At 38.2% G+C, this 26188-nt stretch overlaps 1 protein-coding gene across 1 annotated transcript; it reads right to left on the bottom strand.

Moving 5' to 3' along the window:
* ferry3 (FERRY endosomal RAB5 effector complex subunit 3) lies at positions 1-26015 on the bottom strand. Its single transcript, XM_006633679.3, has 14 exons — positions 25825-26015; positions 25451-25644; positions 23469-23614; positions 20901-21082; positions 20182-20281; positions 19467-19588; positions 19005-19111; positions 17624-17821; positions 15105-15233; positions 13211-13282; positions 12089-12291; positions 8355-8412; positions 7513-7580; positions 1-5017 (listed from the first exon to the last, which is right to left on the bottom strand). Exons 2-14 carry the CDS (start codon positions 25626-25628, stop codon positions 4925-4927), a joined length of 1656 nt encoding a protein of 551 aa, XP_006633742.1. The 5' UTR covers positions 25629-25644; positions 25825-26015; the 3' UTR covers positions 1-4924.
* Between the last annotated feature and the right edge of the window lie 173 nt (positions 26016-26188).

The following is a 26188-nucleotide window of genomic DNA, read 5'->3' on the forward strand; positions in this document are numbered from 1 at the left end:
TGATGGAAACAGGAAAATGTTTTTTTTTAATGTACTACACAGGACATTTTATATACATATGCAATACAGCTTATATACATATTCATGTCAAGAATTATTGACTGAAAGCCCATTGAACCCTATTAACCACCTGCGAACAAAATATTTCCTCGTGTTTTTTATGAGAACTGTAATGTGTTGACAGACATTGTCACCTGTAAATTTTGTACAGGTACATATTTATCTGTGACACAGAGGAAAAAAAGCAGCCTGACCACAACCCCTCTACAGTGCTACAGGATGAACGTGACAGGAAAGCAGGAAAGAAAGTTTTACCAATGTGAGAAGTTTCTGAGAAATTATGACTGTGCGAATGAAAACGCACAGTAATACAAAGCTGAAATTCAGTCACAGAAGGGATTGTCTGTGTGGGTGTCCTAGCACACAAGCAAACAAAGGAAGCTACTTAAATGACAACAGTGAGCAGCAAAACAGGATTTATACTACTGGTATTTCTTCTTTATATTTTTTTTCTGCAATTTAAAAGTATATGATGGTTAATCCAGTCTTTGTGTGTGAGTCAGTAAAATTAACCGGGTAATGTTTTGACAATGCATGTATATGTGTGTGTATAGTGCATATATATGTGGCCCTTATATCCTTCCGCTTTTTAAATCTAATCTATTTTACACATACATCAGTCATTTCTGACTAAGTGAGATCAAATACTGACACCCAACATTCAGCAAACTCCTACACACATTTGAACATCACCAGCTTGTGCTTGCTTTCAGAAGGAAGCGTGAGAAACTGAAACTCCAGCAAATATATTAAAAAAAATTGTTTCATTCTAAGGCCCTCTGCTGTATCATAATCATTTAGCTTTACCTCAGATGCACAGTTACTGCAGTTTATGCTTCTACTGTGTACAGAGGTACTACCTATAACCTGTATTTGTAAACGCAGTATCTACACTATATATGTGCTATACTAATTATACAGTATATACTGTACACCACACGTCTTGAATGACTGTCATAAGAGTTATGTCAGTGGCTTCTGAATAACAATTGGAAAGCTCCTGGGGATTTATTGATCTTGACTGTTTCTAGTAGCCCTCTGCATCTTCTGTGCTAATACTATTACAGAACTTTGTATACTGTACCTCTCCTTCCGAGGTATGGTGTTGACATATTTTTACTTTGTGAACACCTGAGTGAAGCACTGCTTTCATATACATGTATGAGTCATCAGCTTTTCTCCGGTCTGTTCTGTCACACTGGAAGGCTACAAAGCACAACCTTGGGGCTTTAAATCAGGAGGCTAGTCTTTTCATATGGTGGGTTTGTGTAGATGCAGACGTTTAAAAAGAGTGTCGAGCCAAAACACACTGCACTAATGCACTGAATGGGATAGGTCAGACTTAAGTCTGTCACAGACAGTCACTGAGTATGCTGTTTAAGAGCCAAAGAGTGGAACAAGACTCAACAGTGTAAAGTCAGATGGCTATGGTAATGTTCAAAGCCCCTGTGCCAGGGGATCACACTTCAGCTTGTATGCTCATGATTGTAGTAGGATATCAGGCTGACCGGGCTACTATTATGTCAGTGAGCCTTTCAGATGAGATAACTTTTGAATAGCAGTTTGGTACACATGATCCGATATACAGTAGGTAAAAGCAAGTGCATGTCAGGAATGAGAACAATGATTATGCATGGCTCCTCACACTACACAAGGGTAAACCAGGTGTCAGCGAGTTTGGCAGCGCTAGAAAAGAAGCTCAGGGTTTGAGTACTTGGCCTGCTTTTGACAGTGAACTATTTGCTCTATATGAGCTTGTGTTCCTTACATGACTTATACATGAAGAGGAAATTTCCCCCATTTATTCAAGCAAGGAAGGGGGATTCCAAAAAGGAAGGGAATTAAGCAAAAAAGGAACGTTTTGTTTCAGGTATGTAATCTATGTACATGTTAAAGAAAGTGTGACTGTGACCACTTCTTAAAATCCATATACCTGTACCAGCAGCTATATCACCCTGCAACTCACAACAGGCAACCCACTGAAGCTAAGCAGGTGTGAGCCTGGTCAGTACCTGGATGGGAGACCTCCTGGGAAAAACTAAGGTTGCTGCTGGTGGAGGTGTTAGTGGAGCCAGCAGGGGGCACTCACCCTGCGGTCTGGGTGGGTCCTAATGCTCCAGTATAGTGACAGGGACACTATACTGTAAACAGGTGCCGTCCTTCGGATGAGATGTAAAACTGAGGTCCTGAATCTCCGTGGTCATCCTAGGGTGTTTCCCGGTATCCTTGCCAAATTTCCCATTGGCCCTTACCAATCATGGCCTCCTAATAATCCCCATCTATGAACTGGCTTCATCACTCTGCTCTCCTCCCCACTGATAGCTGATGTGTGGTGAGCTTTTCAGGTGGATGCTGCACACTGGTGGTGGTGGAGGGGAGTCCCCATTACCTGTAAACCGCTTTGAGTGGAGTGTCCAGGAAAGCACTATATAAGTGTAAGCAATTATACCTAAATGTATCTATACTATATGCTCAAAATCAATTAACATTTTTTAATCAAGTCCAGTATCCAACAGAATACTATGCCTCCCCATAACCTAAACATAATAGAAAAAGTAATTTTCATGAATAAGTACTGTATTATAACTGGGATTTAACTATGTTAAATCAGTTAAACTATGTGTGGTGGACAGTATAAGGACTGCGGGTTGTGGTCCCATTGTGTCATATTACACCCAATCCAGGATATAATCCATTTTGCCACAACCTTTAGCAGAAGCAGCTTTCTGATAATGAATGGATAGACAACTTGTGACACAATATAATTAGAAATATGTCATGGTAATGTACAGTACTCTGAAGCCTTTCCACCATCTTCCAGCCATTTTAAAAAACAACAACAACAACAACAGCTGTCAATCTATGTCATTTCTTTGCAGTCCAGAGAGACAGAAGAGATTTTTTTTCTGAATCGCTTTCCACAATTTGAAAACAGAAAGGAGTTGAGTACTTAATGTCATAGAGCCCAAAAATAATCATATCATTTGCCCATTTTCAGTCTGGATTTCCTCAGTAAATAACTAACATGAACTTCTCCTTCTGTATTCCGCTGAAACGGATTTGTTTAAGTGTTTAAGTGCCTTAAGCCTCTGTCCCTAAACCCTGTTGTGGGACAGTGATTTGGATATCATTTTGCTAGTCAGTGGGCCAAATAGATTAACTGACAGCAACAGTACTTTGTGTTTATCAGTCACTGTAATGCTTTCTGTTTTATCATTGTATTATATTGCAGGTATTGTATTGTATTATTGTAATCGGTTTTGCCCAATTGCTTTTAGCTTAAAATGTAATGTACTATAGGTCTTACAGAGAAATAAAATACATTATGCATTTGGTTCTTTGGTTTCTCACAAGTGGCACCAAGTCTTTCAAACTGTACTTCCTCTGATTTGATCTTCACCTGTACTCTTTGCTGTTGTTTTGGATTACAAGTGTCTGTCACATATGAGCAGACAGGATACAGCATTGCATGCCATTCACATTTTAAAAGAATTACATGGTAAAGATTTTAAATGCTTACTATAGAAAAGATTCAGGTAATAATGCATTTTTTTACATTAACATAAAGTAGTTCATAAATAGATATTACTATAACCATTTCAATCCTTTCAGTGCAAACGCACTGTAAGCTGACATGGCTAACTTACCAGAGCCCTACAGAATTCGTGGACAGAGGTGCTTCAGATCCATTTCTTCTGCATCATGTGTTAGATGATGATGGTGATGGGTAAGCCTGTACTATCTGTGTTTACTCACAGCAGAGCAATGCAGCGATCTGTGGCAGACATGGAAGAATGTCACTGCTTCACTATAGTTCTAACTACAACAAAATCAATTGCTTATTTAAAACCAACAAGTTGATTTTGCTACACAACCTAGTAGGGTAAACTGCAGGGAATTAAGATTCAACACATATGAAAACAGCTGTATGTTTATATGAGCTTTTGTTAAACTGAATTTTAGAAGGATTTTAACATTATACTCTGATGACCGTAATTCTTCTACTTCTGTTATTAAAAATGGGCACATTTTTGTTATTAAATTAACTGAAACACATAAATGCAATTTGAAAGTACCTAGACATTTTAAGAAGTTAATAGTGGCCAATTAATTAGTCTCAGTTTCCTTTCAATTATAAAATCTTTATTTTTCTAGGACCATAATATTTGATACAATGACTTACATGTACTTTTTATAAATTTGAGGAATAAAACCTAAATTGCCACATATACCACATAAACTAGTTTTAAATTCTGTTACACATTAAGCATGATAAGCTTAAAAATTAAAAGTGCAGCCCTGAAAGAAAAGGAAAATTACAGAAGTCACAGGTTTGCTGAACTTTAACTGACCCAGCATCTTCTGTATATGGTAGTAACACTGTCCCCTGGTGGAGAGGGGAAGGATGACAATAATTTGGGATTAAAGTAACCTGAAGAATTGATAATAGCTGTGACAATACCAGAAACCCTCTCTGTGCAGCACCACAGCTACACCTTCAGACAAAGATCCGTTTTGTTTCATCTTTGACTCCTGACTGTTCAAATTAAAGTGCAGAAACAGAGGAAAAAGTCTTTATACTGGAATTTATCCAGTGCACTTTCTAATTAAAAGGCAAGTGAAAAACCTCAGCATAAACAAACATTACTGTTGAACGTATAAACTACCTTGCTCTGAACACATAAACCCACGATGGATGTGACACACTGGGGGATTTGTGGAATACTTCACCTTCACAGAAACTACTGATATAATAGCTTCATAACACTATGCAGTACTATGTCAGGCTTTGCATCTGGAAATAATCTGGATTCTTCTGTTGAAACACCAGGACCCTGCCTTAGAATGTGAATTCTTCCCAGTTTCACCGTTTAGAGGTTAACGTCAAGGTAGAGGACACTCTGAAGATCTGTGGCAGCATGTTGCTCAGCTGGTAAAACATTTCCTCAGAGATGCTCTGTTAACAGAGAAAATTAAAGAGTGCAAAGATCACTTTCATGAAAAGGTCAGTATCTGGTATTCTGATGTAAAAGATAGCAAATGTCTGGCATTTCAGCACAATCAAAACCGATGATCCACTATCTTCACATACAGCAGCTACAGAATGTTTCAAGAAACTTTTTAATCAGAACATCGCTTCAAAAGGACTACTTTTTCCTTTGTAGTTTTATATAAGGATATTTTTGGGAGCTTGGCTTAAGATGACAATACAAAAAAAATGCAATGAAATGTGACAATAATATACATTTTAAATTGTACACTTTTCATTACAAGAAAATGTTAGCAAATGGAAAAATCTATATCTGGATTGAGTTATTCATGAATTCATGCATAAAACACCAAAGGAACAGCATACTGTGGGTACAGTCATAACGTACTGTTTTGCAGTGAACCTAGAAAAGAGCCCATTTACCATGACTATAACTGGTGAGCCACAGCCAATCACAAGTTAAAACTTAAGATAATTGTTCTTCTTATTAACACAGTATATATGAGATTAATTTATATACTGTATATATATGGTGCTGGGGTAACACATGAAACAATCGTGCTTTGCAGTTTCTATTTCCAACGCTGTCAGAAAGCAAAGCTACAGTCACCCAATGCTGGTAAGGACTCTTACTGGCCTTGGCCCTGAACGCATCACCATGCTAAATCATACTTTGCAGACGCCTGCTCTAAATACTCCTGAAACAGCTCCAGTCAAATGTGATTTAAAGCCCCACAATCCCAGTATGATGCTGTGAAGTCATGCTCAAAATTTCATAGTCAATCTATTATTCACATTTAATGACTAATCATAAATAAATAAAACTACACTTAAGAAACACCCACAGTACACTAAAACACAAAAACACCACTGAGATTAGTTATTAATAAAGCATTCTAATCATAATATGTGGGCTGTGGATGTTATCATCTATGTTGCTTTTTTCTTACATACCTCTAGATTGATATGGGTACTTGTATGTTATTGCACACCACTGAATAGCAGTTTTTAAATTTCTCTAATAATGTGAGTAACATTTGCTTGTTGCAACGTGCTCAAAGTACTTTCAGCATTGGAAGTAGGACTATTTTCATGGTTTCAAATGTATATTGAGAATGTAAATAAGAACTGAAAATATATTTGAATTTCTTTAGAAATGCTCTTTTTTCTCAGAAATAAAACATCATGACTTCCCTCTGAACTCCAATAGCCCTCCCTTTTTTTGGTTCATAATGCCCTAATACTGTATTTCTCAAAGAGTACAAGGGCTTCTGGTTCCTATTACAGGAATCTATTCACAGCCTGTTGTTGTCCTGCAAATTCAGGAACAGCTGGTAGGAAACTCAAATGCAAATGTATACAAAACTCCCAGGGGTGGATTTTGGGAAATGTTAGTATAAATCTAACTTCTCCCGAATAACTGTTGACCTTGCTTTTAATGTGTAGCAGTTTTACTGTTTAAAGTCTGTGGGTTGTGTTTATTAAAAAATGTTTCACTTAAAAAAGGATGATAAAATTATGAGTGGCATTTAACATGTTAAATGTTAGATTACACCAATAGTCACATACTCCAGTTAATCATTGTAAAAAATGTGATTTGTGGATGCACACACTGGACACATCTTACAAAGCTTACACAATCTCACAAACCTGAATTTTATCCAAAATGAATTCCAATTAACCTGAATTTTAATTTGAGTGGAAAGAGCTATTTAAATACAATTTATGATGAGAATGATCAGCACCAAACAGAGACTGAGAAGCACTATAAAATTAAAAGCCTAACCTGAAATACAGGTTAAATTGTATTTTGTCCATAAAGCTTGCTCATGTCATTGAACATCAAATGTTTAAGTTTACAGTTAGGAGAATACTTTTTGTATTCTTGTAAGAGTATGGATAAAAAACATCTAAATGTTACTGTTACTGTTCAGCAATTAAAACATCAAAAATCACACTTGAAAACTGATTTTTATAGTCAAAAAACACTATAAAAATGCAAATTAAAACCTGAAGAAGGCTTCACGGACGAAACACTGTGTGTTTTCTTCTCTTTTCAGCATGGAATAAACCTATTACTTGTTCCTTTGCAGCCTACGCATGCTGACACAGCTACCCATCTGAACTATTAAAACCTACATTTAATTCAGTGTAAGTTATTATTAAAATTGTTACAGTTTAAACTATGAAGGCTTTCATTTTAATCCAACTACCTGGATCAGAATACGATCCCATTAAGCATCAATGCATAGCAGTATTTTGCGAAAAACAATATACTCATTAAAGACAAAAGTCAGAATGACATTCCCCTTGCATGCCAGAAAGGCAGTAAAAAATGTGACAATGTGCAAAATATGTACTATCCATTCTGACTGGTATATACTGTAACTTTCAGACTTGCACTGTTATAGTATTACAGCTTCTTCATTGTAAAATGTGTTACATTTGATCAAACGGCATACCTGAGGAACAAGAAACTGCACAGTCCGTGAGATTCCTCCATCCCATGATGCCATCTCCATCATAAAGCCTGAAATGGCAAATGTACATCATGATAAAATTTGCTTATTTTTCTCATGAGTTCAGTCCAATCAATACTCTAATCATAACACATCTCCCTGTAACACTAAACTTTCAATACATCTCTGAATAAGGACATTTGTTTCAAAAAAGTAAATGAAAAACACATCCTTAATCAGCTCTTGAGTCAGTTTACAACCCCAGTGTGATGCTTTCTTGTTCATAAAAACAAGTGTAAACCCAGCAAGGAAAATTATTTAATGACTATACCTGAAAGTATCTGTGCATGGTTTTCTATAAGACATGAAACCCCCCAGCCATATTTTTCTTACAATATTAAACAAAGTCTTAGCTTAGAGTCCAATTTGTAGACACCTGTATTCATGTTACTTGCAGATAAAACAAATTTAAATTTAAACTGTAATTTTATGGCAAATACTCTGAACAAAATACTCATGACTTGAAAATCATGTTGTACCATTTTGTCCAGGACACTTAATTCCACAGAATACTGAAAGACAAGTTGAAAGGTCGAGAAGGGTAATTCTAGCGTTTAAGCATTTGGTTTATGGCGGTTTTGCAGATTTAAGCAAAAAAAGAAGATAAACCTGTCACAAGTTAGATGTCACAGAAAATCTCATTATAAAAACATTTACCTCATGATGACATGACACGATTACCTGATGGTTAAGCTAAGCATTGCATTCTGTTAACAAGATGAAACACAAGAGAAAGCACATTCTGTCCTCAGAACGCAGCCAATGCAAATTCATGTGATACTCACCTTTCACACATTTGAATACTAACTCTGCACGTTTGAGGCACCAAGGTATGGTCATCTCCTGTGAGGGGAAATGACACACATCAAAGAAAGTGCCATTAACTAGCATGACAAGTGAAAACCTCTTCCTCTGTTTATTTTCTCCTTGCATCACATCCTCTAACAATGAGTAATACTGTACTGTAACAGCTGTGTATATGTTAGTTTGAAAGCAATAATAATAAATGAAAACACTGCCGGAAGACACCACCTACTTTCATCATTTATCTGCCCACTTGGACTTAAGACATGTCTGTCGTGATAATGAAGAACAGGGATCCGTGTGGTTTTAGACTGGTAATAATGGGTTTTGGCCAAAAGAAATCTGAAACTCAGCTGACTTAAAATATCGTTCCACCATCAACTCTTAAACACAACATCCGCAAACTAAGAATGAAACCAAGCTTAAAATAATTTTTGGCAAAAAAAAAAGACAAGCGGTAGAGACCTCTCTTCCTTCTCTGGAGAACCCTTTAGTTCAGACAGGGGGAAAAATCTAAGTGCCCAGACTGTATGTGAAACTGTTATTAATGCATGTACACAGTCTGAATCATGACCCACCTCCTAGTACTGAAAAAAAGCTTGCATGTCCAACAATCATAATTTTCAATATCAGCAGCCAATCTACTTGGTTCTGCTTTTGTCTTGGTACATTTCTTGTTGTCTCTCATCTCCATATGATATAAAAGATATGCATGATAAATAGAGATCAGAGAAATGCAAGAGTGATATAAGGACTATAATGTGAGATTGCATGTGTGGGTTCGAAATCGATTTCTACCTTAGAAGAACAAAACAGCATTTATGGGAAAACTTTTAATAAGAGAAGTACAATGAATGTCCGCAGTAGCACATCTAGATGAAAAAATCTTTAGATCTTTCTTGAAACATAACACAGACACACCAGGTCAGGGAGCATCTACATTTGAGAACAGTGGGCATTTGTTTATAGAAACAGTCAAGGGAATTCAGGAAGAAATGCAAAAATGTAGACCCTGTGAAAGGGACAATTCAAACATTCAAGCAGGTTCTCAAAAAGACCCCTGGACCACCAAGTTCCTAATAGCAAAATGAACTAGACATGGCTGAACCTACCGTATCTCGCCGTATCTCGCCTATATTCAGAATGTCATGTATAGCTGTCATTAGATAAAAGCCATATGCTTTCATTGTCTTCATTTAGTTATTGGACTACCATTTTAATACAAACAGACACACATCTTAGAATTATAGCTGTTCTTTAAATGCATATTTTATACCAACTTCTTCAATTGGGTTTGGTGAAGAAATCTCGGTAATGTACTTTGCACAAACATACAGCGACAAAACTACCCACCTGAAACTTAAACCCCTGACCACACAGTTAGTCCCAATTCCAAGGCACGACTCCACACTTCTGTCACCTTCTGTGGTAATATAGCACTAGAGCTGTTAAGTGCTAAAATCTTCCAGAGTGAAAAACTGTAAGTCAATTTAACCACAGAGCAGAAATATACTGTGAGCACTTGAGCCCACAGGAGCACGTAGCTACGCCGAGTGTTAGACTTCAATGTTGATAAATACTAACACTTAAAGGCCATCAGGCAAGCGAACAATGGGCATAAAGAAAGTTTTAGCAATATGAGCTTCCTCTACAAAAGTATATGTACATTAATACTTTCTTAAATATCTAAAGAACTAATTGTGACTATTTTGTAACAGGGCAAAATAAATAATAGGATTAGCAATAGGAGTGCACTCTGTTGCCTTCATAATCAGTTTATGATCCTTTTAATGTTTTGTTTATGTTTTAATTTTTTCAAAGAAATGCAGTGATACCATGAATTTTTTTCCAGTTTAATTTGTAACATGTTGCTGCTACACTTTTAAGATTGGTATTTAATTATGTGAATAAAGTATTTTGAATTTCATTAAATTGTTACTTAGATGTGTCCCAGCAAATCCTGGCTAAGCAGATGGCAGCGTAATCTATGAACAGGCTTTCAGGACATACCTTCGAGGTTTGTATCACAGAATATATGTCTGTGTATCATGAATACCATCAGCTAAAGCCTTCAGTTTATCAAACCGTCCACGATTGGTTAGCATACCACTATACTCATTTACCCCACATCCCAGTTGGAAAGGTCAATAAAAATTAAAAAAAAGAAGTTTGTGACTTCCAAGTAGGTGTGGTGTTTGATATCCTCCATAAGGAAATGCTTTTGCTCTCCACAGCACACACTGCATTTCAGCCGGTATTGTGTAACCGAAACAACGTAGATTGAGACAAGGCGATAAAATTAGAAGCATCAGATGTACAGAAAACACATTCATGTGGAGAATCTACCGCAAGGGAAAGAGTTCCTGTCAGCTGGCCAGTTAACCATTGTTTATTTGTAGGTGGCACCAGGCTCAATGTATTTTTTTGTGGAATCAAAGGTCAGATGCATTAATGGTTTCTTTGTCTTTTGATTTGTTTTTTCTTCAGCAAAGTAATTGAGGTCGCAGGTTCAAGAGCTTTAAACTCATGTTGTGAAATCTTACAGGCAACGTAACGGTGGCGTATGTCAGCCACATAACATGTAGGTGACTATTTAATAGGATGATACTCTCTTACCCTAAACAATTCCAAACGATTTTCTTTTTTTGTTGTTGTTTTATCTTCAGGTATAAAGAACACGAAAACCTGAAGACCTGTATCGTTAAATTGAATTTTTTTTTCTTTTTCCAGAACACAAGCCAAGGAAAAACGTTAACTATAACAGAGCCCCCCCAGTTACCCGATGGTGGTCCATCTCTTGCGTGCCCTATGCCTTTATGATCTTTAGGACCAGTGACAGTGGCAACTACCTTGTTCCATTCGATACTGTTTGACCAGTCTCATTCTTTTACTTGCTTCTTTTTACTAACAAGCTACCAAGGCAACAACCAAGGCTGCTACAGCTTCGTAAACCGTGAAATTTTATGTCTCTTAAAGACATTAAGCACACAACTACAGACTAGTCTCTGAGTCCTTAAATAGGGAACACGCTTCCCAGCAAGTGAAGCCAGTCCCCCAAGAACTCTGTAAGAGCCCAGTAAATTCCTTTTTTATTTAGTTGTGACACTGCAGACCTGGCAGCTCTGTTACAGCATCCAAGCGCAAAATTTTAAAATTTTGTAACAACTTTTCCACAGTTGATAAAGACCAATAAATGAAACCTCACAAACGTGTGCTTTAGAATTTTCACCTCCATCTTACAAGGGGGAAAACATCATAATCACTCTATTTAACAATTTACAGAACTCATTTGTTTCATCCTACAGGCTCCAGCAGATTTAATCAATATTAATTCTCAGAATTTGACATCTTCACTATTAAATGTTAATCTTCCTATTCAGTGCAGCTCTTCTCAGTACTGTAATTTGATAATAGTTTCATGCAGCTGATATCTGAATCCCCACAGTTTCTAATGAGTTTCTCATTATTCAATTTCTCATTTCTCATTATTAAATCCGATAAATTTATTTTTAAGGTTACAACATGAATCTTAAAAGTGAAATACCATGTCTTTCTTTTGTGATATATTTTACCTTTGGAAAGTCCCTTTGCCATGTATTTAAAGGTTAATTGTAAATTTTCATTTCAGCTGTAACGAAAGCAGAAGAATGCAGCATATTTGGATTTCCAGTTAACTAAAATGCCATCAGAAGGTAGTTTGTCTGCTTTTGCTCACCTCAGACATGTCATGCACAAGAAGCAGAGGAATGGTAATCGTCGTGATGTCATGTGTGCAGCAGACTTTGAGTATGTTTCTGAGGCCCATTATAGCAGGGTCCCGTGCTGTGATATTCCCAGACCTCACGTTGTCATCAACGCAGAGATGGAAAACAATATGTACTTCAGAGAGGTTAGAGTGGCGGGAGATGTAAAATTCACCTAACAAGAAAAAGATGCAGTGATATAAATGAAATAAAAGATCATTTCAGATAACAAGTGTGAGGATAATTATACGAGCAGATACACAAGCCCACATTCAAATAATTAGGTCTCTGGGGTCTCCTTGCAAAATGTAGAACAGACATTTAATTAGACTTACATTAGTTATTTGTGAAATTCAGTATAATTTTTTTTTATGTATTGAGGCACTTTTTAATTATTTTTTTTTACTTCAAACCACATATAAGAAATGTTTGTAATATTTCGATATACATGGAAGACACAACTATTACAGCATTATCCATCACATAGGATTCACATATTGATATATGTGGTCCATTGCTGTCAGCAAGGGAAGGTCTATCTGTCCCAGTTCTATAGACCTTATTGTATTGTTTCTGTAAAGCAACACAATTGCAGTAATAGAGTTCAGCACCATGGACAGCTCTGAATAATCTGCAAGAGGTATCCAAGTTAATTAGTTTAGCTCATAACACACGTCTGGCAGCTCCTATAGCCTCAGGCAAGTCCCCCTTTGAATTACATATCCAGAAAGGTACAGTATCCCTGTCATATCTTAGATAGTGTCTTTAAAATGCTATTATGGAGTTTTTGGCTGCTGGAGCAACCTGTTGGCTTATATTAGATGAACTTACAAAATTGTGAATTTAATTTTTTTTTATAAAAAAGATTGACGCATGATCACTTGGGGCCTCAACTGTCCTCTCCTGAACATAGCACAGAACCTTTCTGCTTGCAGTGTCACAGGAAGTGGCTTTAGCACATTTGAAAAGACAAGCATCTGTTTTCTCAGACAGGTGCTGGGGCTGTTCCAGTGATAACTAGCTGAAGAAATCTGATTATTCCAAATTGATCTCTACAAAATGTTAAACAAATGGGGGAAAAGGTGCTTTCCAACCTGGAAGAATATTTGAAGGATTTCTTTCAAGATTTTTGGACTTATCTTCACAGGTTCCATTTCTGGAGAGATCTTAAAGGAAAAGAAAGGTAAACATGACGTCAGTTTTCACATACAAACTTTTCACATACAAAATGGCAAAAAATGTAATAAGCATATGTCAAAATGCAGTACAAAATAAAGATATTCAATTATGCTGTTGCCTGCTGAAAAACAAAGGAGAAGAACTCATTTGAATATTTAAATAACATTCTCATTTCTGAATATCACAAGTTTCCCTAATGACATACAATACACAAATCTAACCAGGGAATGGAAATGTGTAATATTTTTTAAAAACATAAGTGTATATTCTGACTTTTAACTAATAAAGAAGCATGCACCTAAAATCTCAAGATAATGGTTTAGTAACTGACAAAACATGGTGCTTCTTATAGAACTTGAGGCATATTACACGACCCAAATGTAAAAAAATACTACATAGTTTAAAAAATGAATTCAAAATTAAAAATCAAATGAATCAAAATAACGTGTATTAACAGTCACAACGAAACCCCATATAAGAGAAAAGTTTCTTATACAGGGTTTTGAGCACATCCCAACACAAAACACAAAAAAAGTCATTTAGTTCAAATTGTGTAATAAGTCATAAGAATTATGTAGCGGTTTTCAGAGCCTACGAGCAATGAAACAGAAAAGCCTCATCAATCCTGACCACTTCCAAATTTCTCTTTTCAACAAAGCTGACATCACTCTTCTTTTATTGCTTGATAAATAAATACTATGGTGTGTGGTTGACTGTTTATTCTCACTTTAAATCCTGGAAGTAACTCACTGACCTCCACAATGAATCACATAATCACATGACTTACCTGCATAGTACGAACATTAAAATGAATGTAGCATTACGATAGCCTAAACTATCACAATTAAATTGTTCATGATATTCCAACATGCCTATTCAACTTTTTGAAAATCATATCAAATCTTTATGATCATGAAAGAGCAACATGGTAGACAATTTCAAAAAGTAGAATTATGTTTTTTTTTCTAATATGTTCTAATACTTTAAGATGCTTTAAGATGTTGTAGGTTTTTATATTTTAATATATGTCGCATTGCATAAAATACATACATAAGAATAAGAACAGTTTTTTAATAGGCTACACAGATCCTTTCATTAATGTGGAGAAAAAAACACTGTATAATTCAACAATGAAGAATGCGATTCATAATCTGTAATGTAATACAATTGTTAGCTTTGTATGTGGACCTTCACCATTAAATCTACCAGAATATGTCAATACCATTTCATCAATAAAGATGCATATAAAACGGTCCAGATTTTATTATTAGCAGTAGTAGTGATCATCATCATTATCTGAAATTTTTCTAGACACTCCACTCAAAGTGTATTAAAGATCATGAGGATCTCCCCTCAACCACCACCTCCAATTTGTAGCCCCCACCTGGATGACGTGAGGGCAGCCAAAGTGCACTGGTACGCTCACTATCAGTGGGGAGTGATGAAGCCAGTTCATCGATGGGGATTATGAGGCCACGATTGGTAAAGGCCAATGCGAAATTGGCCGGGGAACAAACGTCAAAAAGCTGGTGAACCGACACCTGACTGCAGATACACCTGGGAAGAGACAATCTGCCCTACCTGCAAAACTAAAGAAAGACTTATCCCGCTCCCTCTTTTAAGGTTCGGATATTTTCTTTAAAAAGATCAAATCGACTCGTCTGTGCACAACACGGGCCCAAACTGCGCGGGAGCGATGCGACACACCCACCCCACACACACACAGTTGTGGAAGCAAGGCAGAGTGAGGGGGGCCCACACTGCAGTATCCTCCGCCGTTGTACAGACCAGGAGATCCAAGGAACCTACCAGGCTGCTCCCTCAGCTTGCTGTTTCGCTGTGCTCGGGCATACAGCACCACCTGCTGGAACACCTCCAACTGCTCCTCCAGCCGAGGGAAATGGAAGTCGGTGCACTCCTTTGACACAGTAGCAAAATCTGGGACAGACACAGAGCGGCCACTCAACTAATAATAATAACATCACTTTATTAACCCTTAACAATTTCTTGCATTAGGAATTATCTTTTCGCAGACCCCAGCTTGCTCTCCATGAGACACACACACACACAGATAGGGAGAGAGCACAGGGTCTGCCATTGTACAGCACCCCTGGAGCGGTTAAGGGCCTTGCTCAGGGGCCCAACGGAGTAGGATTCCTCTGCCGGCTGCAGGATTTGAACCGGCAACCTTCCAGCCACAGGCACAGATCCTGAGCCACAGAGCCACCGCTCCGCCCCAGTTGAGAGGATACTACAGCAGTATCCTCTCAATTGCATGGACGTGGTTGATGTAATGATTGGGTGCTCTTAGACACACAATGGTACACCAATGAATTAAAAATACTAAACGATGTCTGTAGTTACTGTAATCAATTGCACTGAGCTCTCGTTATTATTACACATCACATTCATACACACAAACACATCCAGAAAGACAAATGGTTCTTTTCAAGAGTGCAACTAGAACAGGATCAATGCAGCTTGTTATAGAATCTATTATGGAACTTAAAAACAGAAAAAGTGAAAAAGTTGAAACATTTAAATATAAATCTAAAAATTAATTATTGATATTATTTCATTTAGACATACACTTAACTCAATGCATTGTAAAATGGGTATCTGAATTCTTCTTAAAAATATTAATTTTATAGCAGGAAGTAGATTAGACCACAGCACATGAATGATATATACTAGCAGAACAGAGATTACAAGCATCGTACTTGATGGAGGATGTTGACTGTTAAACAATTTGTTACGTGAAAACCTTTCAGCGCCTGCCCAAGATATTAACCTGACATAGCAAAACCCACAGGGCCAGTTTAGAACTAGAGATGAAGGACGGACAAGGCGATCCATCCATCCATCAATTTTCTAAGCGTTTTACCTCATACAGTGTTGCAGGAAACTGGACCCTATCCTGGCAAGCAAAGTGGGATTCATGTTGCACGGGATGCCAGTCCATCACAGGGCACAGAGACAGACACACAAATACTCACACCAGGGCCAACCTTCCCAGAAGCCGATTAACCTGCCAGTAAGCTTTTGTTATGGGAGGAAACCGGACCACTCGACGAATGCAAATACGAGAACATACAAACTCCACTCAGATAGCACCCCAGGAATTGAACCCGGGGCCCCAGAGCTGTGAGACAGCAATGCTAACCACTCCGCCATCATGCCGCCTGACAAGCAGATTCAGGTGTAAATCATTGGAATGCTGCTTTTAAGGCAGAGAGAACAATAATAATAAAATTAACAATAATAATAATACTATTTGCTTATACTTATACAGCACTTACAGGGTGTATAACGCTGCCCTAGGCTAGTACTGTTAGCCCTTCATTTGCTCGTCTATGGACAGCATGTTGCTCCATTGTACTTTTTGGACACTCAATCTGTATATACCTATGCACATTTTGCACATGTTACTGTTTTTACAGTGACTATGATCATATTTTGCACACACCTATGGATTTATTTTTATTTATTTATTTTAGATTTATTTTGTATTACTGTAGGTATTCTAATTTGTTTGTCTATCCTGATGTCTGTTTTTTTTTTTGCTCGTCTTGGGCTGCTGTAACTCATCAATTTCCCTTCGGGATCAATAAAGTCTTACCTCTCTATCTTTTCTGGACACTCCACTCAAAGCACTTTACAGTTAATGGGGACTCCACCCCACCACCACCAGTGTGCAGGCCCACCTGGATGATGCGACGGCAGCCATAGTGTTGCAACACAACACTTACCACACACCAGCTATCAGTGGGGATGAAGCCAGTTGATAGATGGGAAATATTAGGAGGCCATGATTGGTAAGGGCCAAAGGGAAATTTGGGACTTTTAATGACCACAGAGAGTCAGGAACTTGGTTTAACATCTCATTTGAAGGACTGTGCATTTTTACAGTACAGTGTCCCCGTCACTATACTGGGGCATTAGGACCCACACAGACAATGGGGTGAGCGCCCCCTGCTGGCTCCACTAATACCTCTTCCAGCAGCAACCTTAGTTTTTCCCAGGTCTCCCATCCAGGTACTGACCAGGCTCATACCTGCTGAGCTTCAGTGAGCTGCCAGTTGTGAGTTGCCTGGTGATATGGCTGCTGTATCTATAATCTCTAAATGTATTTGTAACACAAAAGAAGCCATGCAGCCACAATATTAAAGCATATTCACTGGAAAATAATGAGAAATAAGTGGATAAGAACTCCAGATCAATCTACCAGCCATCAGGCGAGGAAGATGGGCAATAGGCAACTCTTTGCTCTTTCTGCTGATAGACGTTTGAACTGCAGACGTGGGCCACTGAGCCTCACCCAGGCTCACCTCTCTTGATGCCGCTGTAGGAGTTGATGCGGTTGTCCACCAGCAGCACCAGGCCGCACAGCGAGGAGGAGTAGAGGGACAGCGCCGTCTGCAGCCGCTGCAGTTTCACCCCGCTGCGGTGGTGCCGCTTGTGTTTGCAGAAATCCAGCACGTGGGCTCGCACCAGACGCAGGTTGTGCATCGTCTTCAGCTGCGCCCCTTAAAGGAAAAGAAATGAGAAGGAAGTCAGATTTTGGTTTTCTGTAGTTCCCTGCATCCATCCATTGCAAATCAAATCAAAATTTATCAAATGCACAGCAATACAGCGTGCATCAGTAGTTGCTGGCAATGAAATGTCTTTTCTGCGAGCTCACAAGAATCACAACAATCACAAGAATCACAAGAATCACAAAACTGAGGTTACAAAAATAAGGTTACATGATAAACAGATGTAATAGAAATTGAATAAAACTCAATACGAGTAGAGCTGCTGTGTGTCCATGGTGTATGCAATATATACAAGTAGTGCAGTTATGCTGAATACAGTGAAAACTGTGTGTCCATGCAGCCATTACAGGTGATTTGCTAAAGGAGCTGCAGGTTGGCTATTAAGCAGTCTTACTGCCTGGAGGTAGAAGCTGCTCCGTAATCTGTTGGACTTGGACTGAATGCTGTAACGGCTTCATCCCGTTCAGGGTCACAGGAGAACCTGAGCCTATCTGGGTGTGGGAAGCCAGTTATGATCTTCTAATATAATTATTAGCCCGTAATATAATGGGCTCTGTAAATGAATTAAAGCCTTTCTTAACACGTAATGGACATCACGTGAGGTCGGGTTTGTTTTTGTGGGAGGCAATTGCTGGAAGAGGGAATCGTGGATTTTGCGTCCATTTTAAACTGTTGGAAACCTGCCACCCATATGTCCTCATGCAAAATTATTTATGGCCAAAATCTACAGTCTCTGTAAAGAAATCATTTGAGTGCAACCCCTCGCAAAAAGTGGTTGCATTTGATTAAAATGTTTAAAACTTTACATTGAAATCTTTAATAGTCCTAGGCCCTAATATCCAGTAGCACAAGTTGCAAAGTCCACACAACGTTTCGATTTTTTCACCATTTCTTGGCCTTGCACTGACATTTTTGATAGGACAGAAGGCTCTGCTTGTGTCAGGTCTGGAGTATCTTGCAAACTTACAAGAGAAAATCCTCTGGTTGTCAGTGTGGTGTAGTTTTGGTATAATCACTGTAAAAAACCGCGCCTGCATTTTATGATTTATGATTTTATAATATAATGATTTTATGATTACACACATTTACACAGATATGAGTGAGATCAGTACTTCTCAACACGGCAATAATCCCTGCTGACAATTAATGGTGTTATTGAGGCAAATAGCAGTACCTAAGTGAATTGTAAAACTCTCCTCTAGTTGTCTCTGGTCTTCAAACAATCTTTCACTAGGTTCCTGAGATTCACTCAGCTGGCTTGGTTGGACCTTAATCTCTTCACTTCAAAAACAGAAAAGAAAACAGTGTTGTGATAACATCTTGATTTTAAACAGATAATGTGACTATAATAGTCACAGATACTGTATACAGAAACTTCTTTAGCATGTCACTTGCTAATAGTGTGATATTCTATGTTAATCCATACTTTGTTTACAATGATATCATTCCTAAACTAGTTGGACACAAGACTTCTATCAGACGTAATCTAACACTAATATAGCATTTTACATGTAGCAATAAACAAAGTTTATTCATTCCAAGTAATAATATACTGAAAGCCAGCACTAAGCAGAGAAAACACAGCAGTCTGTATGAGCAGAACACAAAGAAATGGGAGATGTCCAACAAACCCTACCTGATGGTACTGTTGTTGGGGTTCTGTAAATCCTGGTGCAGTTTCATCACCCACTCCTGGTACTCTTGCTTCTGGATCGTTGTTACATGTTTCAGTTCATTGGCCCATTTGTTTTCCAGATCCTAAACACAAACCATGAACCAAACATTTTACAAATGGAAGAAGGTGCATATGAAGAAGTAAGGAGATGTAATGAAGAAGATTAAATAAATCCACTGGGCCATGTTACAAGCAGCTTTTAGGTGGAATTACTGTACCTCACCAAGATCCACTTCGATTTCCCTCTTTGAATAAACCTCTGCTACATACTTGTTCAACAGTATACAAAGTTAAGCAGGCTGAGACCTTATTCCCAAACCCAGTCTTTCTCACTGTCTTGAGATCTGAGGGTCATGACTTATAACAAAACATAACATCACTTTATTAGCCCTATAGAATTTCTTGCATTAGGAATTTGTCTTTTCGCATACCCCAGCTTGCTCTCCATGAGACATAGACACACAGACAGGGAGAGAAGCTTGGGGTCAGAGCACAGGGTCAGCCATTGTCCAGCACCCCTGGAGCAGTTGGGGTTAAAGGGCTTACTCCTTGTTCAGGATTTGAACCGGCAACCTTCCAGTCACAGGCGCAGATCCTTAGCCACAGAGCCACTGCTTCGCCCCACTTGTACAGAACAGCAGACAGAATCATACAGGCAGCATACAGTCTTCCCTACCTGTTGGGCGTCAAAATGCTGAGCAGCAACTGCATTCACATCCTGGTCACTCAACGTTTTCCCCAGCTCTTGCATCACTTTATCCATTTCTACTGATTGTCTGCTCAACACAGCACAGATGCGCAGAGAATCCAAGCAAACCTTTTAAAATCTGAACTGGTATGTCATTGCTTTCCTTACAATGTTTGTTTTCAATATAATTCCTAACATGAACTCATGATACCTGTTCTATACATCATCCTTATCAATACGGAGCAGAATGGCATTTAAGAACAATTAAATACAAAATAAAACGGGTCCGGAAAGTTCCAGAGCTTCACAGAATTTATATAAAGTGAATACAAAATACAATTCAGGTTAAAAAAATCTTACATTACCTATTTTTTTCCATTAAAATTCTAAAACAAAAGCTATGAAAACTATTTTACAGTATTTTAAACTATAGTTTAACCATGATAGTTTTTAGCTAAATCTATTTCAATAAAAGAAATGTACGCTTCATACAACAGTGACACTGTAAGCAGTTTTTACAATGTTATTGTATACCACATTTTTAAAAAAGGAAATAGATACCAACAAAGTGAATAACTAATCTCCAATAGCATACACTGCCAACTCCAACTGCTCCAATTAACAATTAAACAGAATTTAACAATACTTTTGTATATGTAGACACAAGTACTGTGCATGGTTGCCGTATTCTTAAGCAATAAACAAACCTTTCCTGTAATTTCTTCAGCTCCATGTCTCTTTCACTTATGAGCTCAGAAATGCTGACAAAGTAGTTGTGCTCCAGGTTCAGCAGAGTCTCAGAGGCGGGTGAATGGATCAGGTCGTGATAAACGTCAGCAAAATCTTCATCCCAGTTGGGCTCCTCTGGTCGGACGTGTTCCAGTGTAGTCTGTGCCAAGAATAAAAAAAATTAAGTAGAGAAAACTCAACATGCATTACCCGCAAAATCACGATACAGTATTTGAGTGCAGAAACCACTTTGTCACCCCGATCTGTCGTATCACGCTGTGATGTCAAACGTATGGAAACAGGGAGGCTTTAGATGCATGTATCTTTCCTAACCACAAAGAACAGCCTGTTCAGATCCAGTGAACAATGCCTTATTTTTTAGAAAAATTGCAAATCCCAAATGATCTTTTTGTCAGTTCCACCCATTGCGCAGCAGCCAGCTGGTGCAGCACTGACTCATGTGACCTCCCAAGTGCCAGTAGCCCCACTGTAACATCAGTGAAAGACATCTTCTCTAATTGGCGTTGAGCTTCCTGTACTCCACTGCAGAGCTCGTAAGCTGTCAAAAAACGAATGATTAAACAAATACATTTGGCAATTCTAACTTTATCTGGTAAATAAAAAATAATTGCTGCTTCTGAATTATTAAAGACACAAGGAGTTTAAAATATGTTTTTTACCTGGTAATGTTATAGTATTTAACAACGGAGGTGGTGAGGTAGCCTCTTACAGTACCTAACCTGTGTATACCACCCTCATGTTAACATTACTTTTTATTAAGACTCTTACAAGGTCCTTGCTTCAGAAGATGTAAATGTCTTCTTCCAACAAATATTTCATGCAGGAAAAACTTCAGCACAGTTTTTGATAAAGGAAATTAGTTTTGTGGACTGAATCATGAAACAATATGTTAATACAAACCCATTTATTTACAATAACACAGCCCACAAAAGATATACACATCCTTTCCAAAGTAACACATTTTGTGTCCTAACTGCCTGAAATCACAACATGTTCAATCAAAATGTATTCATTTACACATTTATTGTAAATAAATAAATGTAATTTATACACATTTTAACAAACATCCTCCAAGTGAAAAACAAATAATTTAAACATTCCAAAAAGTAATAACAAAAAAAGAAAGAGAATGGAGACTTTAACTTTCTAACACGAAGAATTGAAACACAAATTAAAATGAGAAACGTTCTGGAGTCTTTTACTTTAACAGAAGATCTGATTCCTAATCTTACTACATAAGAAGAGTACATCTATATAAAAGGGCACATATTAATACAAACTTTAAAATGGATCAAGGAAGAGGGAGATGAACTTTTCTGGCAATATTTAAAACATTCACGGGCCATCAATCTTTCATATTCCTTTTGAGTTTGAGAATCTTTGAAACCTAACCGTGAGCAACATGAAGGACATTTAAACATTTAAAGCCACTTTAAATAAGCTGGATCGCTTCCATAAATATTTATTTGCAACAGCAGTAGCTATCCTGAATGCAATAGCAAGCCAACACGACTTTATTGGAACACTCTGCTTTCTTTTTAAAGTGCCTGACCGTGTGGCTTCAGAATTTCAACTACAAGAGTTGAAGCTAAGAATGACAGGCCTGCGAAAAAGGAGCTATGGATGTCCATTTCAGAATTGCTTTATGGTATACTTTAAATAACCTTTTCTGGCTTAATTAATTCTTTTTAGCTCAACTAAAGGCGATTTTACTGTTGTATCTTCCTATTACTTTGCTTATGACCACAGATCTGCAAAACTTCTCAAAAACAGCAGAGCAGTGGTTTATGTCAGCTTCTGAAACGTTTTAGGATCACTTCTGAATTCCGTCATCTGTGCGTCTGTATGTCTGGTGAAATGCAGGGTTGAAGAATCTCTCCTTTCAACAAGACAACCTATTGAACTAAATCTAGAACAAATCTCTTTGCCTTTTGGAATTTATTTTCCTTGAGGTAATTCCAAACATGGAATGACTGGAATGAACATCCATCCATCCATTCCCTATCCCGGCAAGAAAGGAGTGTAGGATTCACCTACAGGGCAGATACACAGTCACACATACACTCACACCAGAGCCAATTTTCCACGAGGCCACTTAATCTACCAGTATGTAGCGTGGAAAGAAATCAGAGCACCTTGAGGAACCCCATGAGAACATGTGGAGAACAAGCAAACTCCATGCTGATAGTACTTCAGCTCCGGAATTGAACCCAGGGCCTCAGTGTGGCGAGGCAGCTTTGTTAACCACTGGGCTGCCGTATTGCCCAACTGAAATTAACACTCATAGTAAATTCAGAGCTGAAGGGAACCTTAGCATTGAACTGAATTCCACTGAAATGCGTCCTTGCAAATCACAGGATAACCAATCAACAGCACAAAACCGATCTTTTAAAGACTTAAAAAGATGAAAAAAGGAGTTCCATAATCTTCTTCAGCCAAGCTCTTTGGGAAGCAGCCCCATAAACCACAGGGTAGTGTTCTGAGTGCAACATGCTGCCTTTTCTATTATTGGCTGAGTCGCTTACCTCGGTATAAGCTTTCTCCCAAGCGCTGGTAAGTAGGTCAATGTCCAAGTCTCCAGTCCTGAGTCTTTCCAAGGCTAATTCTGCCTCTCTGTCATAGTCCTTAATAGTTTGTTCCTCAATAAACTTGCAAAGAGCATCCTTTAAATCTAACAAAGACAAAAACAGACGAATCAGACATGTTAGACAATTCTGTCATACAAACCACCATGTGCATTACCTGCTGTTGTCAGACTTTCTATTTATTGGTAGAAGCTACCTGGTATATTTCCGACAATTAAGGATTGACTGCTCTGTAATCTAGTATGGATAAGGGCTCATCGGATCCAGTAAAGTATGTTGAATTTCATGATTTTCTTACGGTAAACATGAAGTACTATGTAATCCACTAAGTGTAGAACCTGACAGACAGCGTTCAAAGATTTCTCATTAAATCAGCCTGCATTTGAATTGTCACAATATGCTAAAGAACACGGGCAACTTAAAAATCGTCAGCTTTGAAATTAGCCTGTAGCTGGACTTCGGGATCTATTTGTATTATTTTAACAAAGGAAATGAACAATTTAACAATAGCAGCAATTCAATCCATTTTCGAACCACTTTTAATTCAGGGTCATCTCCGGGGAGCCAGAGCCTATCCTGGCAAGCAAGAAGCGCATGACAGGGTACACCCAGTCCGTACCCAGTACCCTGTGTCAGGTCACACACACACAGACATGCACACACTCACAACATAGACAATATTCCCAGGAGCCGATTAACCTACCACCATGTCTTGGGACGGCGGGAGAAATCTGGAGCATCTGGAGGAAACTTACGTGAGCATGGAAAGAACATACAAACTCCACACAGACAGCTTCCCAGGTCCAGAATGCACTGCGAGTCAGCAATGGTAACCAATGTGCCATGGTCCCAACCCAAACAGCAGTTTTGACGTTTTCAGGATCCCAACCATCCTGGCCATAAACTGGTCTCCCCCCCTCCCGTGCTCTGGCAAGCAGTACGGCACTATTAAGGCACGAAGCACCAGGCTTAAGAACAGCTTCTGCCCTACTGCAGTGAGCATCCTCAACAGCTAACTGCAATGCCTCAGAACTACCGCTGCACTGCATGGACTGCCATGTTTTTTTCAATACCACGTATTTATTGTGTTTTACAACATATTTATTGTTCTGGTCGTTATTACTTATTCTGCATGTAATGTACTGTCTACATTGTGTGGTGTTGTCTGTTGTACTGTGTGTGTCCCGAGAGATCAGCACGAATAAGAGTTCCAATGTGCATGTACTTATGGCAATGAAATCCTCTGCCTCTACTACTTATCTTGGTTGCACCCGTGCATAATCTTTGTTCCAAAACTCTTGGCTCATTTTTGAAAAAACAAATTCCAAGCGAATGATGAAGGCTGGCAATGAATTTCATTGCTTCACCAGAAAGCCTAACCCTCAAAAGATTGCTCTTTTTTGATCTAGGGAGAAAAAAAATGCAATTTCTTAAAATAAATGTATTCTAATAAAATAACTTAAGATCTTCTTAATTCACTGACTGGGTAGGCTGAAGAACACCATAATAATATGTTTGGCCTAATCTGATATGGACTGTTGAGCCTTCTTAGGATTCCTTCTTCAGGAATGAACCTCTACTTCCTCCTTTGCAGTCTCCCATTCCTGACACAGGTCACTACTTGACCCTATCTGAACAGTAGTTCAGGTGGGTAGCTGCGTCAGAATGCGTAGGCTGCAAAGGAACAATAGGTTTATTCCATGCTGAATAAAAGAAGAAAGAAAACACAACGTCTCGGCCGTGGAGCCTTCTTTAATTGTGGCGCATAAACCTATTACTTGTTCCTTTGCAGCCTATTTGAACAGTATGTGCAAAATTAAATTGGTCCTGATTTTAGTTGATTTTTTTATCCCCGAAGGCATCTTTTAAACACTAAACAAAGCCTGTTGTCCCGAGTATTCGGTATATGACAGTGAACTCACCATCTTCGACGAAGCAAGGCAGTCTGTGCAACAGCATTAGCCTGCCGTGAAGATCGCTGAGGTTTTCCTGCACTGGGAATTTCAAAGGAACCGTAAGGGTACAGGACTGTCGCCCTGCCGTGAACTGAAACACAAATTCCTTCTCTGAGGTGGAGCCTTTGCCTTTGTTTCTTTTCATTCTTGATTATTCGGTTCTGTCGAGAACGAGAAACAAGCAGCACAAGAAAACAAAATAAGTCACACTTTCTCCTACATTTAAATCAAGGAAGAAATCTGTCGGGGTTGAAATATGATCATTTATGACAAAAAAAAAAGATAAATAGGGACCAAATACCGTCTTCGGAATAAAAATCACCGACAAAGACTGTAGTTACCTTGAAAATGCAAACCTTTATCTCAGAGATACGACATTCAACTATTAGAAGTTGCAGACGTTGTAGTATAACGTACTAAAGGGATTTTTCTCACTTTATACTTGGGTGTAAAAAAATGTTTATTTCTTCCTATATAATTCACAAAACTTCTATTTACAATTCCGGCAGGACGAATGAACACGTGACTCTATCAGCTGACATATTGGTTAAGCTGCAGATTGTGAAAAGCACTTTCGACTTTTCAAACTTTTCAGACTCGCATCTCTCCAAAAAAGTGATAAAAGTGTTTACATTTTATGAATAATTAAAAAGAAAACCCAGATTTGATTGTTTATTTATGTTCTGTAGTTTTTTGTGTGTCATT

The sequence above is a fragment of the Lepisosteus oculatus genome, chromosome 7 (assembly GCF_040954835.1).
Source record: "Lepisosteus oculatus isolate fLepOcu1 chromosome 7, fLepOcu1.hap2, whole genome shotgun sequence".
NCBI classification, from domain to species: Eukaryota; Metazoa; Chordata; class Actinopteri; order Semionotiformes; family Lepisosteidae; genus Lepisosteus; species Lepisosteus oculatus.

Excerpts from the sequence above, each read along its gene's own strand:
- ferry3 (XM_006633679.3), bottom strand. The coding sequence starts at position 25,628 with ATGAAAAGAAACAAAGGCAAAGGCTCCACCTCAGAGAAGGAATTTGTG. Across the intron at positions 19,589-20,181 it reads AGCATTTTGACGCCCAACAG|GATCTGGAAAACAAATGGGC; the intron begins GTAGGGAAGACT and ends GTTTGTGTTTAG. Across the intron at positions 15,234-17,623 it reads CTACAGCGGCATCAAGAGAG|ATTTTGCTACTGTGTCAAAG; the intron begins GTGAGCCTGGGT and ends TGTCTGTCCCAG.